Here is a 17,390-nt window from a genome sequence, read left to right as displayed (position 1 = left end):
GATGGCGCCGAAAAACCAGAGTGCGAATACTTTGGTGAAGGGACCTAAACCAAAGACGCGGGCGGCAACTGTGGCAATGGAAGGAACCACTGAGACCACAGGGATACAAAGTGGCAATTCAAATGTGATGTTGAATACCGAGAATGATGCTGAATCAGCCATGTCTAATACTCCCAATATTATAATAACAGTGGCTCCAACACCATCAGTGGATTCTGGGATTAGTAGGACTGGAGCCATTCCCAAAATACCGGGTATGTTAAAAAAAAAGAATTTAAACGTAGTGAAAGATGGGCAACGATCTTTTGATCCCATGAATCCTCCACAGAGCTCTAATGGCAATACGGTTGATAATATGATTGCAAACATTACTGATAATACGATGCATGTGCCCGCAGTAACTCAACTAAGCGCTGAAACAATACCACCAGGGACTGAGGCTGGGCAGGGCCCCCTAGCATGCAGGTCTAGTATTGTTACTGTTACTAAGGCACACAAAGCTGCAGCCAATCAAGCTAGTTCTGTATCGACTGGAAATATGGAATCACTTGAAGCAATTAGAGATACAGAGTCGATTGATTCGGCAGGAAATTTTTATTTAATGTCAGATTTATCCAATGCCTTAGAGTCTGAGAGTCTGGAGGGGGAATGGAGAGACAATATAAGTATAACTAGTTTAACAAGCTCGGCGCAGCTAGAGGATGGAGAGGATGATGTATCACCGTCCAGGAGAGTAGAGTGGGGTGCGGAAGAGAACACAATCCACAAAATTGTAGTGGCTAATGGCAGACCCACTCTTCTACAGCTGGTTGGGCCTGGACCAGACAAACAAGGCTCTCCAATACTAACTCATTCTGCTGAATCCGATACAGATCTGGGAGACAAACACCATGTCCCGGAAATTACATTAAGCACCATCTATCAAGTTATGCTTCAGCATCGTGAGGAAACAAAGGCGGAGAACATGCGCACGCAAGGAGCAGTACGAAGGCTTCAAAACAATGTTCGGTGAGTAGTCAAGACCTGTAATGAGATGGTGGCTAGAGTAGTACAGGCCGAAGGAAGGATCTCTGTAATCGAAGATGAAATGACTCAACACAAAACCCAGATCTCTTCTCTAGAGACATTACGTGAAGATATAAATTGGAAACTGGTTGATTTAGAAAACAGGTCGAGACGGAACAATCTGCGAGTCTTGGGTATTCCAGAGGGGAGTGAAGGGTCCAATATTCGACAATATGTTATTGAGCTCTTTTCAGAAGCCTTTCCTGAACTAACCCAGTGGCAGTGGGATACGGAACTACAAAGAGCTCATCGATTCCCCTTCCAACAGAAAAACGTGAGAGGGGCTTCAAATACCAAGCCAAGAGCCATTCTAATCTGTTTAAATAAGTTTCTGGCACATGAGGTGTTGTATGACTTGGCTAGGCCTGATCGCAAGCGAAAAGGGAAAGGGGTGGAATTTTTTGTTCGTCCCGACTATTGTCATGCCACGGTCCAACAACGATGGCAATTTCGGCAACTTATACCACTTTTTCAGGCCAAAGGAGCACAGGCATTTCTTCTTAATCCCTCAAAGCTTATCTATAATAAATCTATAAGGAGAAAACACACTATCTGACTTCGGAGACTGTAGCAAAAGAGCTGTTAGCTTCTATTTAGTAAAATGCCAATTCAATGTAATCCGTGTCTAGATACCCTTGTCTAGACTGTGCTGCCTTAACCTTCTTTTTCTTTTTTTCCATCTCTTTTTTATTTGTGGTAATTAAGCCAGGTTATCATTATGTGCAGGTGGGAAGCGAACAGCGAGTCGCATCATGCTTCTCTAGCCATCATTTAGAGGGACTTTTCAGTCCCTTTGCCTTTTTTGGGTGGGGTTCAGGGTGGGTGAGGATGGGGGAGGGGGGGCACAGGTGGGGGGTGGGGGTGGAATGGTGGTGGGGCAAGTAAGGACAGAACATGTTGTTGTAATATAAGAAAACATTATAATGTGCAAAGTAAATATTATTGTGCTGTGGAAATTGCTCCTGTCAATGTTGTCAATGTTGGACCGAAAGCTGTATTTCTTGGTCTACTATTAGGCATCCAGTTGAGACCTCAAAATGGATAAATTAAGGATTTGCTCATGGAATATTTGTGGACTGAATGATAAAAAAAAAGAGGGATAGCATCACAGATACTCCAGAGTATGAGGATAGACATATTATGTCTACAGGAAACCCACCTAATGTGGAACAATAGACGATGGTTCAACGACTTAGGTATGCAAATTGTGGGTTGTACTCCGCAAGGGACTACTACAAGGGGAGTAGCAATTTTGATGAAAAGAGGAGTAGGGAGCTGTAAACGTGTTAAAACTGACGCATATGGCAGATGGGTGATAAGTGAAATATGCATTACAGGTAATTCCTGGACTCTTTGCTCGATCTATGGTCCTAATCTGGATGATCCGGAAATGTTAAATTTCCTTAGCATGGAGCAGCAGATGTGGGGAATTTGCAGCTGATGCACTACATATGTTCTTTCTATGTCCACAGTTAACTAAATTATTTTCCTCAGCCCAGAAATTTTTGACAGTATTGTTTGGCTCGACAGTCACGTTGACAGGGGAATTAGTCCTAATAGGGGTAACATCGGATACTTTATTAGAAGAGAGGAAAAGTCTACTATTTATCTGTATGGCATTAAATGCGGGCGTGTATTACGCAAGATTAGATTAATCCAGTTCCCCAATCTTTTGAGACATGGCGGGCTCGCTTGCTAGCTACATATAACATGGAAATTGCTATATATAGAACGAAGGGTCAGAAAAAAAGCTATAGGTATGAAAATCTGCACACCGATTATGGACTGGATCCAAGGGGAGCTGGCTTAAGTATCTGATCTTTTTCTCTCCAGCGTGTTAGTATCAGTATTCTATCTAGGTATTACAACAACTGGTTTCATGAAATGTTTTTTTATGTTGTTACCCTTTGGTTTGATTCAATTGTGTTTTTTATCATGATACATGTTCTGCACTTCTTGCGTACAATGGGAAAAACCCTAATAAAGATATTTTTAAAAAAAATGAAATGCTAAATATGTTTTACTATATTTTAAGGTTTATTGACTATGATGATGACAGCCTTGAACATTGCATTCTCACCAAATCAGCCAAAGAAAATCTCCTCACAACATATGAATGCCAAATGAACATGGAATTATTTACAGGAGGAGACACGATTTGTATTAAAATGACAAAAACCGTAGGTGGACAACCGGAAGAGTCAAATGAATGTAAAGTGTTCCATCTAAGTGAAATATGTAAGTTTTCCTAATAATATTATTGATGTTAATTAATGGCAATCATAATTTCTTGGATGCATGTACTGCTCATATTGGTCTGTTGGAAATTCTATAGGTCCTTACAGGTATTTTTAACAAAAAATGTTTGTCATTTCAAATCTAAACTTTATGAGGTTGACTCCACATCATTCATATTGGCAACCCAGCTCCCCCTTTGAATTTCATTGAAAATTATACGTCCCAACATCTTATTCTCAAGACCTTTATACCAAAAACCTCACCTAGAAAGCCCTGTTTGCTCTACTTATTCAATATCATATGGTTGATGGAATAGACTGTACAGGACAGCCGGAGAGAGGGAATCCAAGACCATAATGAGGAAGGGTAGGAATCTTTTAGGGGGATTATTATTAAGTAATCAGAGATTTATCATATTGTATTATTTCTTCACCACAATCCATTCTTTCATGCACATTTTGTGTATTTTGCATGTTGGTATCCTACATAACATATTATACGAATTGAGCATTATGGAGTTAAGCAGATAATGACATAGGGGCAGATTCACAGAACTAATCTGAGAAAAAATCCTAAACGTACTACTTTTGGTATTCACAGAAGGCATTTAGTTGTAGTAAAGTTAGGACTACTAACTTTATTACTAACTTGAGACAAAATCCCAAACCTACTACTTTTGGTATTCACAGAAGACATTTAGTAGTAGTAAGGTTAGGACTACTAACTTTACTACTACTAACTTGAGACAAAATTCCAAACTTACTACTTTGGTATTCACAGAAGGCATTTAGTAGTAGTAAAGTTAGGACTACTAACTTTACTACTACTAAATACCTTCTGTGAATACCAAATGTAGTAAGTTTAGGATTTTGTCTCAGATTAGTTCTGGGAATCGGCCCCTAAGACATTTGTAAGACTGCTGATGAGACTGTTCGTAACCAAATATTGTTGACAAGGAAGCCAAGGAACAACAACACAAATGGAGCGGCTTCCAGTCTGCATGAACAGAGATACACAGGGAAACCACTTTGAAGTGAATGAACCTTGGGTCCCTCGAGCAAGAACAAACTGAACACAAATAGAAGCAGTAAACTGCCTGGGATTGATCAGACACAAAATCCGTGGAGACCAAGATACAACACTTCAATCGGAGAGAAATAGAACCCAAAAGACCCTTACTGCCAATTTTCCCATTAGACAAAGGTAGCCAGGATGATGATCAGCTCACATTCTTTTTTTTATTATTATACATTTTGTTTATTTAACCTAATACTACATTATATACAGTTAGAATTGTTCACCATACAGAGAATTTTTATATGGCAGACAAAACAAGTGCTTACATTAGGTAAAGCAGTAAATTATCAAAGGCTTGATATTTTATCATCATAAGTGATTATGAATATTCTGTGAACAAAATCTTTATTTAATGAACATAACTCACTTGCACCAAAACACACTGTACAGATTAATATACTTTCTTAGGTTCCTCATTCAATAAGCCTAAATGTACAACTAAATACTGAAGAGTGGACCCTGAACCAAGCGTGCTCTGCCTGCATTTCTATTTTGCTACTGTCTATTAAAGGCATCTTCCTTTTTTCTAATTCCGTTTGTTACTCTTTTGATGTTTGCCAGGTTGCTCATTTTGGAAATCATAGATGATATTGCAGATTTTTTAAATCGTAGGATTAATCATTTTGTTGTGAATAGGGCTTTCTTGACCCACAGCTTGTTATACTGGTGATATCTGTTTGTCTCTCATATATAAAAATAATAAATAGTTCACTTTTTTGGTGGTTGCATTCCAGAGACACTTAAGGGGCCAGAAGTACGACCATTTGCGTTTGCAACTCGCAAATTGAGGAAAATTGCGAGTCGCAAAAACAAATGTACAACAGTGTTAGACCACTCCCTTCCCTTAAAAAATATTTTTGGAGCCAGTCCCATTTGCGACTCCATTACCACCCTCTTGAAGAGGGTGGTAATTTGCAAGTGTTTTGCAACTGCAATTGTGGTCGCAAAACATTCTTACGTAGGGTAGAGACTCGCTATTAGGAAGGGACGCCTTTGGCACGCCCCCTTCCTATTAGCGACTCACAATTCCTTATTAGCGAGTCCCTAATTAGGAATTGTACATGGCCCTTTAACATTTTGCATGCGCAAACGGGTCGCAAACCCGTTTGCGCATGCAATTTAGGGTCATACATCTGGCCCAAGATTCTTTATATCATCTCATTCCACCACTCTTCAACAGCTCTGCATGCCGTAATGTAAGCTATATGTATATAATCCCTCTCTCTCACTCTCCTGTGCAGTCTATTTGCATGTATATTTGAAGACCTCAAAAATGTGCATGTCGCTTTGCTAACCAGGTTTATATAAATATGAGACACAAACTCTTTTCTCTTTAGCTGAGAACATTTTATCTAAAATGATTTCCTTAAAAAGGCATTGACCCGAGGCCACATACAATATAATATAGTAAATGACACATATTTTAGAGATTCCCGAAAGATACTGAATTCTGTGCTTAAATAAATTAATCTAACGAGGGATTGTCTTCTCCAGAAAGTGGATGTATTCATCACTGCAAATAATTATGTAATTTACTGTGGAATTATTCAATCCCAGTTCTCTGTATTCTACCGAAATGGAATGCTACCAGACTATCATTGACAAATCTTTTCTAGTAAACATATTGTGTCGTAATATCTACAAAAATATTGCCAATTGGAGTTAATATCAAATCTATATCCAATGGAGCAATATTTTTCTAAACGATACTTAGGCTGAAATATTATTGTCAGATACTATTTAGGCAACGATATTCTGATATAAAGCTTCATATATTCTGCATTATTTGCAAGCTCCAGTTCCCCCATATGTATATTCTTCCACATTCAAACAGAAAAATAAAAACATCTTGAGAACAAACAGATGATGCAAACTCTACATGATCCTAGGAGATTCCTGGAAAATTCCTCAGCACAGAGCTCATAAATAAATATGCATTTAGAGATATGCAGCCAACAACAGTCTCAAAAGGCAATATACACAAGAAGTGACTGCTGCAGCAATTGTTGCCCTATCATGCAAAGAAGTAGTTTGTATTGTACACTGAACTGGATCTCCACATCCTGCATTCTGGAACGACCCCAGGTGAAGGCTTTGTTCAAACTTGTACTTATTTTCTGACATCTGTGAACCATGACCAACATACACTGACCTTGAGGAATCCATCCCACAAGAGCAAAGGGAGAGATAAAACTTTGGCCTTCCTTTAACAGTGTGTAGTCATGAAGAAGATAGGCTTCCCAAGGTGAAGATATAAAAAGAACACCATGCATTCTTGCTACAATACATGAAAAAAGACAGAAATCACCTAAAATTAAAAATAGGCATAACAGTATCAGTATTTATTTATTTGTTGATGATTAATTAAAAGCATTACAATTTAAAATGGTGTTAAAAAATACTTTCAAATGATTAAACAATTGATTTGACATCTATTACAATAAAATACACACCTTTTGTTAAAGAACAAAATTGTGATTCCATTGTGCATAACGCCTTGTGTGTCCAGAGTTTTACCTAAAGTGCTTTGGCAATAGCACCTCGTGCAGAGAATCGTCAAGCCGTTTGTGCACCAGGAACAGAAATGTAGTTCCCTGGCACACCAAGGGAATTGAGTCTCCACGGACCCAACAACTTACGGCTTGCCTACAGGGGCAGATGCAAGAAGAGTGATCCAAATATTTGATTTTCGATTCTGTATTTATTCGCTTTTAACTTATTTTATACCTCATAAAGCTTTGTTTTATTGCATTATATTATAAATGTATTAACTCTTTTTAAATAACAATAAAGATATTGGAAGAAAAAACATAGTTTCCTTCTTTGTTCAAAGAGGCTGGACATGTGGAAAAAATGTGGATCACCATTTCATGTTTGTACTCACATCTGCGGTAGCTTAAGCTTGTTGGCTGGTTCTTCCAAGTTGGAATATAGGTATAATAGATTCATGGCAGGCTAATAGAAGTAAAATGAAATGGAGGCTGGGCACACCTTAGCTTTAAACTTATATATCCTAACTATGCTATTTTTATATGCGTGCTGCTTAGGTTAGCACATTGTGCTTATCATTAACACTGAAAAAACCAAGCGAAACCCCTTGACCTAGTGCGCACTGTTGCACTTCCAGCTGGAGTGCTAATACTCAACTATTCAACAAAATTATTTTCAAATATTAAATAACAAAACATTTACATGATTAAAGACATCCTTTCATTGTTTTTCATTGTTGTTTACTTAGTTCATTATTGGAATGTAAGTCACTTTATAACCAATTGCAAATTTCATTAGATTACATTTTTACATTCACAGTTATAACATTAACATTTTCATGCTTGCTTTCGACGCCCTATGCATTTCGGGCCCCTTGGCCCCTCCTCAGGGGCTGTATCTAAAAGAAATCAAAACAATTCATACTACTTGTTATCGTCCTTCAAACAATGTAGAGTATGCAGTCAGAGAGTCTTTAACAAAATCGCTCTGTGTACAGAAATTTATATACATGCTACTCTTCTAGGTGAAATGACTAGAGTAGAAGAATAAAAGAGGGTTAAGTATGAAAAGAGATAGATGATCCAAAACATAGAGATTGATGTGAATGACAAAAAAGAACCTGTGCCATAGAATTTACTAAGCCCTCGAATCCCAAAGAGGAGTTTGTTCGACTAATACCACTAACCAAATAAATAACCCGTCAACTTGTGTTACCAACCTTAACTCTATGTCTGTCAAAAGATCAACACAAATCACTGGATACGATCATGTGACTGAGCTGCTTCTGAAATATACAAGGAGTACCGCTAAGTTGTCGTGTTTAAAAAGGTTCAAGAGGTTCTACGGTTGTAATACAAAACACACGCACCTTGGTGTTGCGTGTTAGTCTCAAACTGACGAGGTGGGGCTGCCGTATCGCTTCTAGGGACTCTTGATCGGCTTGATCCGCTTTCTACAAAAATGCGGAGGACAAAGTTTAATAATAGCTCGGTTTGGGAATGTGGACCCTAACATATACAGGGGTAAGGCTTACCTTACGCTAATCATAAACTCCGCGTAGCTCCGCTTCAAGACGCTGGAGTTCGTACTAACTTCTTGTTGATCAAACCCGCATGCGCGTACTATGCTATGTGCACTGATACTAGAAAACGGACTGTGGCAAGTGCTACAGGGTTCTTTACTTGGATTGGGCCGCCATTATTAAGGGGACTTAGCTTGCTAGGAAGGTATTGTGTATAGATGGACAGAAGTAAAGAAAGGCTGAAAGAAAAAGAAGAAGGTGTAAACCCTTTTTTTTAGCTTTCTATAAAGTCTGCAAACATCAGAATACTTATTAAAATGAATAACATGTCTTTATGATTACCTTCACACATGTCCTCTTGACACATAGAACTCAGGTCACACGCAGGCGACAGTAGGGCAATTACTAAAGGTAACATCCTAAATCAACTCGGTCATTGATCCCTTTCGGGTCTTGAGAATCTAACCTCCTGATCCAAAACACTTCCCTTTGAAGTAGTAATCTAGTCAAATCCTTACCAGGGGTGGGTTTAACTACCTCGAGCACCTGGAACTTAAGCTGTGCTATAGTGTGCCTGTTGTTGGTCCAATGTACAGCTAAACTGCTGTTTGGATTGTTATTGCGTATGGTACTCTTGTGTTCTGATATACGTGTTTTTATTTTCCGTTCAGTTTTGCCTATGTACAAGAGCCCGCAGGGGCATTTTATGGCATATATCAGATTCATAGAGTTGCAGTCTGCATTGTGCCTCGTTTTTATGGTTTCCCCTGTGTGGGGATGCTTAACAGTGTCACTCACTATTACATTGTTGCACTGTACGCAATTTTGACACTTTCTTGTGCCGCGATAGGTCTCTTGGGGGTTCCTTGTTGACAATTTTAGCATTTCTTTGATATTTTTGGACCTTTTGTAGGCATAAATAGGTCTCTCTTTAAATTGTCCTTGAAAGTCACTTTCATTACTAAGTATCACCCAATGCTGGTTAATGCTCTTTTTAATTTCTCTGGAACTGGTAGAGTATTTTGATACAAAGACTTGGCGACTCTTCTCAGGTTTGGTTGTTGATGTTAATAATGATTCCCTGGTCTTTTCTTCTACCTTGCGTTTAGTGTTCTCCAAGAGAGCTTCAGGATATTTTTTATCCAGATATTTGTCTGTGATTATTTCCAGATTGTGCTGTAATGACTCTGTGTCCGTGCAGATTCTCTTGGCTCTTAACATCTGTGAATACGGCAAATTTTCAATTAGGTTTTTGGGGTGAAAGCTGTTGTACATGTAAATGTTTTGTTATTTAATATTTGAAAAGAATTTTGTTGAATAGTTGAGTATTAGCACTCCAGCTGGAAGTGCAACAGTGCGCACTAGGTCAAGTGGTTTCGCTTGGTTTTTTCAGTGTTAATGATAAGCACAATAATGGACATCGTGCTAACCTAAGCAGCACGCATATAAAAATAGCATAGTTAGGATATATAAGTTTAAAGCTAAGGTGTGCCCAGCCTCCATTTCATTTTATTGAGTATTTGTCCTTAGGGCAGGAGCACCCAAATTGTAAAATGTCATTTGACGCCATAACAGGGCTAACAGAAAATAGAGCCAACACCTTGGCATACACAAACGAACAGGCTACAGAAATATACTCTTCAGGACATACGGTCCTTCAATGTGCAGGGAAGCAGTCTTCCACAACAGCTCAAACAATTAGAATTTTTAACAAAAAGACAACTGAACCAGCGTTTGCACGCGTCGACTTTAGTGCAATATCACTGAGCCAAAAGGATCCCGAGAGGACTGAGGATGCCCATTAAACCAATGTTATTTAGGTTTCACATGAAAAAGGACTTTATGGACAAATGGTACGCTGTACTAAATAAATGCTCCTTAGATTTGTTACTCTTATTAATCGAAGAATTGGCAGTAGTAATTAAAGAAATCACGGAAGAGATTTAATTGATAGAATCCGACTTAGAAAGTCGGATGGATGCTGGAGATTGGGCAAAATTACTTGAGGATATGAATTCAAGACTAGACGTATATACAAAAGACATACAAGAAGGTAAATTGAGGAAGTATAAACGAGACACCCTTGAGTACAAGCTGAACGAGGTGTATACGTGGGCAGAAGTTTATGCCCAAAGGAGAAAATACTTCAAGAAAACAACTAATACTTCATCTCAAGAGAGTGTGACCTCAGAGAGTGAAACCAGCACCAGTCGAGCACCCCCAATTATTCAAACATCAGCCACAGGAGCTACAGGAGAATCTAGTACAGGAGGAGCGTCAGGCAGCAAGACGTCTTTTTCTCCACAGGACGGGGATATAAGCCAACCACCAGGAAAATCAAAAGGAAAACCAGGCGAGGCAAAAGAAATATCAAAACCAAACTTGAGGAGCACGAAACAAACATAGTGGTAAACATTTCTAATCAGACCATGACTAACCAACAAATTAAAGTACTCAACAAAGGCTTCAATTTCGTGCCTACTTATCACACCAATGAACTTGAAACTGAAATTGATTTCTTCAAGTTTATGAGAGTATTACGCCTGAAGTATTTCTTTATGAGCATTCCGGATCCTGGAATTACACATGCAGGAACTGAGATTGAGGAGTTCAGACCAAAATCTTCTTTCATAGCTCCTACGTCACACAAGATATTAGACGCTTTTCAAAACCTAGTATTGAATGATTTAAAGAAGATCAACACAAGGAAGAAGAGAACCATGAATCTTTCCAAAAAAGAGAGACAAATTTTGAAAGAACTAGCTGAAGATTCCAATATAAGCATTGAGAGAGCTGACAAGGGAGGAGCCATTGTTATTATGGATCAACAGTTTTATGAAAACAGAGTCAGAGAGCATATTCATGATGCTGAAATATATTTGAAACTGGACAAAGATCCTATAGATGACCTTAAAATGACCCTCAACCTTATACTTGATCAAGCTGAGAACATGAAATGGATCTCAGCTAAAACCAGACAATTCTTAACAGTGCAGCACCCCAAGCAACCAAGCATATACATGCTGCCCAAGATCCATAAAGACCTTCACAAACCTCCCTTTCGCCCTATAGTCACAGGATGTGGAACCATCTTCGAGCCCCTGGGCAAGTACTTGGATCACTTTTTACAACCCTTTGTACAGACCTGGTATTCGTACACCAAAGACACGACCCATTTTTTGCAGAGACTAGCCACAGTTCAATATAAAGAAGGTCTGATTATGTGTACTCTGGACGTAAGAGCATTGTACACCTCTATTCCCCACATTGGTGGAATTGAAGCGGTTGAATGGGCTCTCCTTAAACAAAACGAACTGAGAGCTGATAAAGTATTCCTTTTGGAACTTTTACATTTTTGCCTTCATCACGGGTACTTTAAATATGGGAACGAGTTCTTTTTACAGAATAAAGGAACTTCCATGGGATTTTCCGGAGCACCCGCGTATGCGAACACCTATATGGCAAGATTTGAGGAAGAATTTTTACTTGTAGACCCAGAATGGACGGATAACGTAACTCTGTATTGTCGCTACATCGACGACATCTTTTTGATATGGCACAACAGTAAGGAAATGCTTGAACAGAAAATACTTCAACTTAACACACTGGATGAGAATTTGCAATTCACTAAGACTATAGAAAACATGAAGATTCCTTTTTGGGATGTTTTAGTAACAATAGAAAATATGGAAATTCACACTGAGGTATACCACAAAGTGACAGACAAAAACACAGCTTTGATGTACAACAGCTTTCACCCCAAAAACCTAATTGAAAATTTGCCGTATTCACAGATGTTAAGAGCCAAGAGAATCTGCACGGACACAGAGTCCTTACAGCACAATCTGGAAATAATCACAGACAAATATCTGGATAAAAAATATCCTGAAGCTCTCTTGGAGAACACTAAACGCAAGGTAGAAGAAAAGACCAGGGAATCATTATTAACATCAACAACCAAACCTGAGAAGAGTCGCCAAGTCTTTGTATCAAAATACTCTACCAGTTCCAGAGAAATTAAAAAGAGCATTAACCAGCATTGGGTGATACTTAGTAATGAAAGTGACTTTCAAGGACAATTTAAAGAGAGACCTATTTATGCCTACAAAAGGTCCAAAAATATCAAAGAAATGCTAAAATTGTCAACAAGGAACCCCCAAGAGACCTATCGCGGCACAAGAAAGTGTCAAAATTGCATACAGTGCAACAATGTAATAGTGAGTGACACTGTTAAGCATCCCCACACAGGGGAAACCATAAAAACGAGGCACAATGCAGACTGCAACTCTATGAATCTGATATATGCCATAAAATGCCCCTGCGGGCTCTTGTACATAGGCAAAACTGAACGGAAAATAAAAACACGTATATCAGAACACAAGAGGATTTGACTAGATTACTACTTCAAAGGGAAGTGTTTTGGATCAGGAGGTTAGATTCTCAAGATCCGAAAGGGATCAATGACCGAGTTGATTTAGGATGTTACCTTTAGTAATTGCCCTACTGTCGCCTGCGTGCGACCTGAGTTCTATGTGTCAAGAGGACATGTGTGAAGGTAATCATAAAGACATGTTATTCATTTTAATAAGTATTCTGATGTTTGCAGACTTTATAGAAAGCTAAAAAAAAGGGTTTACACCTTCTTCTTTTTCTTTCATCCTTTCTTTACTTCTGTCCATCTATACACAATACCTTCCTAGCAAGCTAAGTCCCCTTAATAATGGCGGCCCAATCCAAGTAAAGAACCCTGTAGCACTTGCCACAGTCCGTTTTCTAGTATCAGTGCACATAGCATAGTACGCGCATGCGGGTTTGATCAACAAGAAGTTAGTACGAACTCCGGCGTCTTGAAGCGGAGCTATGCGGAGTTTATGATTAGCGTAAGGTAAGCCTTACCCCTGTATATGTTAGGGTCTACATTCCCAAACCGAGCTATTATTGAACTTTGTCCTCCGCATTTTTGTAGAAAGCGGATCGAGCCGATCAAGAGTCCCTAGAAGCGATACGGCAGCCCCACCTCGTCAGTTTGAGACTAACACGCAACACCAAGGTGCGTGTGTTTTGTATTACAACCGTAGAACCTCTTGAACCTTTTTAAACACGACAACTTAGTGGTACTCCTTGTATATTTCAGAAGCAGCTCAGTCACATGATCGTATCCAGTGATTTGTGTTGATCTTTTGACAGACATAGAGTTAAGGTTGGTAACACAAGTTGACGGGTTATTTATTTGGTTAGTGGTATTAGTCGAACAAACTCCTCTTTGGGATTCGAGGGCTTAGTAAATTCTATGGCACAGGTTCTTTTTTCGTCATTCACATCAATCTCTATGTTTTGGATCATCTATCTCTTTTCATACTTAACCCTCTTTTATTCTTCTACTCTAGTCATTTCACCTAGAAGAGTAGCATGTATATAAATTTCTGTACACAGAGCGATTTTGTTAAAGACTCTCTGACTGCATACTCTACATTGTTTGAAGGACGATAACAAGTAGTATGAATTGTTTTGATTTCTTTTAGATACAGCCCCTGAGGAAGGGCCAAGGGGCCCGAAATGCATAGGGCGTCGAAAGCAAGCATGAAAATGTTAATGTTATAACTGTGAATGTAAAAATGTAATCTAATGAAATTTGCAATTGGTTATAAAGTGACTTACATTCCAATAATGAACTAAGTAAACAACAATGAAAAACAATGAAAGGATGTCTTTAATCATGTAAATGTTTTGTTATTTAATATTTGAAAAGAATTTTGTTGAATAGTTGAGTATTAGCACTCCAGCTGGAAGTGCAACAGTGCGCACTAGGTCAAGTGGTTTCGCTTGGTTTTTTCAGGCTAATAGAAATCCCCATGAAGCAAAACATGAGCCACCACCAACCCACGCATGATCATAGACTAAACGCATAACAAAATATATCTCTACTGGAATATGTGAGCACCAAGTCAGAGCTGCTCATGCAGAATTCCTCTTTGACAATGATCAAGGCTAAGCACACAGTAATCCATCTTCATAGAATTCTCACAGCCCAGCAGCTGAAATCATAACGTGATAATCCTGACATGAGATCTCAGCAATCTAGGAATCATTCAACCTATACCAGCATAGAGCACAGAACACAACAGTGTAAATGTTTGACTCCATTCTGAAAAAAGTGGGCGCTAGGAAAAGACTGTGTACTGTACCTATCAACTGAACACATGATACTCCAAAAATGTCCTGCAATGACCGAGTTCCGACTTTAAAGCGTATTTGCAGTATCTAGATATGATACATTTCTTGGCTAAGGTAGTCAATGTTGCTCTGGTAGAAATATGTTGGAGAATACAAGTATGCATTATGGGACAAGTGTTATGGGGTTCTCTTCGGTGGGTAAAGTCATAAGACTTTCATTGCATAACTGCAAAACTGCTTGTAGTCATGTCATATACTGTAAGCGGAGCAAACATTAATTTAGGAACAACTGTGAGAAAGGCATAATTATAGCCAAATTTGAATAGAATAGGTGGCTGTACTGCAGTTTGGAACATGATGAGAGGGATGACAATTTTAATTTAATCAGCGACATCCCCTGTACTTTGCTAGAATTGGTAATTGGTAATCTAACATGAAGCTAAGTGACTTTGCTTCACAAAACATTTTAACTCTTGGTAGTTGATGGTGGACATGTTTTGATCCATGAAGCAACTCCGACTTACATAGGCAAGTTAAATCATGACAAATTAAGCAAAAAAACTAGAATTGATGTTAGTAAACCTGGTTTGTGTATATCTCACTGCTGAACATCATGGCTGCTACAAATAAATCTCAGATTTTACACTGTAGCATTTCTGCAACTTTTAATATGTGTGTATTTAAATGTATATCTGTCTTTTTTTTGTTTGGCCCACTAAATAGATCCTCAAAACCACAATTTTTACACACCAAAACAGAAGAAAAAATGAATTAAAAAAAGTTACAAATTATCAGCCAAATTAATGCCTTATTAAAATTACAAAGTGGAACAAGCATGGACATCAGTAATTTTGGTATTAATTTGGGGAAAAGCAACTCTTACCAACTTAATAAACACAATCTGGTTAGGCCAAACCAAAGTACTCAGATAACCTTTTCCCAAAGACTGGAAGGTATGGTACAAGCAGCAAGTAGTCCCCATTGAAGTGTGTGTTACGTTCAAGCAGTACCACCAACTCTGAAGTTAAAAAAACACAGAATAAAATTCACAAACCAATTTAGAAAAATATAGAAAAAATGTATTGAGTTTAGAATAATATAAAAGGAACCAGAGATATGATTTTATATGTTTTGAAGTGAAAAGCACCCAGTTAAGGCATGATTGGAAAATAACAGTTTGTGGTTGACCAATACCTAGAGGTGACTTCAGGCTGACCACGATTGAGCAGGGTTTGTGTGCATGAGGCAGTTCACTTTGCTCAAAGATTTTACCTTCTGACTTAATCTTTTATTTAAAGTCAAAGCTTCGAGAGGGGCAAGGTCCAGGGCTGAGGCCAAAGAGGATCCAATGAACTTAGATACTGTGTCATCAAGCTCCCATTGATTGACGCCAAAAGCTCAAACTGGGATAAAGATAGATTTTGTAGCCATCAATGCTGCTTTGCCACTGGGATAGATTTAAACATCGCCTGATCTGGCGTTTTACCTTCAGGCTTAGTGCTTGTTTGGTTCTCAGAATTTTCCAGCAAGGACGGAATAGAAGCTGTAACAAGGCAGTGCTTCACTCTGCGGGATCCCTTTTCTAGGAGGTCCCACTTAACCCATTTTCAGCACATCAAGAAACTCCAAGAGAGACAAACCTGATGTTGTTGCCATCCTTGAGTGCAACCACCCACAGCAAGCCTTAGTACTGTGTCCAGTTCCTTGGGAGGTGTAATAAATGACTATGCCCACTTTTCTCGACCTGTGGGAAAAAAGTATTTCTGGTCAGTCTTCATGGCAGGCTTCTAGGTAACAGATCTCTTTCCAGGCAGATCTTCTGCAAGTATCAGTCCTCAGTAGTCAGTTAGGCTCTCTTAGTGTCTGGGGAACTTTTGCTTTTTATGTCCTTGGTTTATCTAAAAATATATTGGGGTTCACCCAAATTACCCAACTATTTTCTCTTCCCCTTTTATGTCCTTGGAGGAGACAAAAGGACAGCCACCTGACACTTTGGGAGCTGTACTAGCCTCTGGTTCCAGCCGGAATCCTCTAGTCTTCTTTCTTCCAGCAGGGACTAATTCTTCTTGCCCTTTGTCCACCTCCTTGTATATCACACACTCTTTGATTTATTGTCAAAATTCCCTGAAGGCCTAAATCCAGAATGGCTAACCCATCCTTCCCGTTGGCGATTCTCTCACTCTTTTAAAATTAGTTTCCTATTTAGATGAGGTAACTCCTCTCTGTCAGGGTCAGAACTGGTCCCCCCCCTCCTTGTGTGGAGCAACAGGGTTTAGCAGGGCCCTGAGAAAGAATCAGAGCAAATCCGTTCAACCTTATGTGGCATCTACAATTCAACTGAATCCCCTTTGTTCTGCCAAATGTGTATCTCCCTTTATAGATGCACAATTAAGAATACCCTGCCTACCATGGCCTAGAGGCCAATCCACTGACCTCTAAAAGGCATAATCATTAATTCCTGTTAGGAATGTGTATTGAGCCTCTGGAGGTGAGATAAGTGGCAAATGTGGGCCTAAGCCGAGGCAGCACAAAGTACATTTTTAGAAAATCTGATTTTACCATTATATTAGATTTTGAAACGTGGGCGGGAAATACTGTGAATCATTTGGCTAGCATTATCCCACGCAGATTTGCAATTTAAGGATTTTTGTTATATCTGGGCCTGTTTCTCGAGGCTATAGTAAAATGTTTCAAAGTGACAACGTCTTTTCATACCGTGAAGCTACTCTGTTTTTCATATGTTGGATGATACTTTTAATAAATACACTCTCTGCCTGTGGGCTTTGGAAGTAACTTAATATATACAAATAGATTTCCTGCATGG

General features: G+C 38.9%; 1 protein-coding gene across 1 annotated transcript in view; it reads left to right on the top strand.

The window, feature by feature from the left end:
* Positions 1–17,390, top strand: part of IL21R (interleukin 21 receptor) — a 192,396-nt gene that overhangs the window by 88,010 nt on the left and 86,996 nt on the right. Inside the window, exon 4 of the mRNA XM_078664945.1 lies at positions 3,101–3,303. Within this exon, the coding sequence (XP_078521071.1) occupies positions 3,101–3,303 (203 nt within the window). The remainder of the gene's footprint in view (positions 1–3,100; positions 3,304–17,390) is intronic.

Source organism: Lissotriton helveticus, chromosome 10 (genome assembly GCF_964261635.1).
Source record: "Lissotriton helveticus chromosome 10, aLisHel1.1, whole genome shotgun sequence".
Lineage (NCBI taxonomy): Eukaryota > Metazoa > Chordata > Amphibia > Caudata > Salamandridae > Lissotriton > Lissotriton helveticus.
This window is presented reverse-complemented; position numbering and strand designations above follow the sequence as displayed.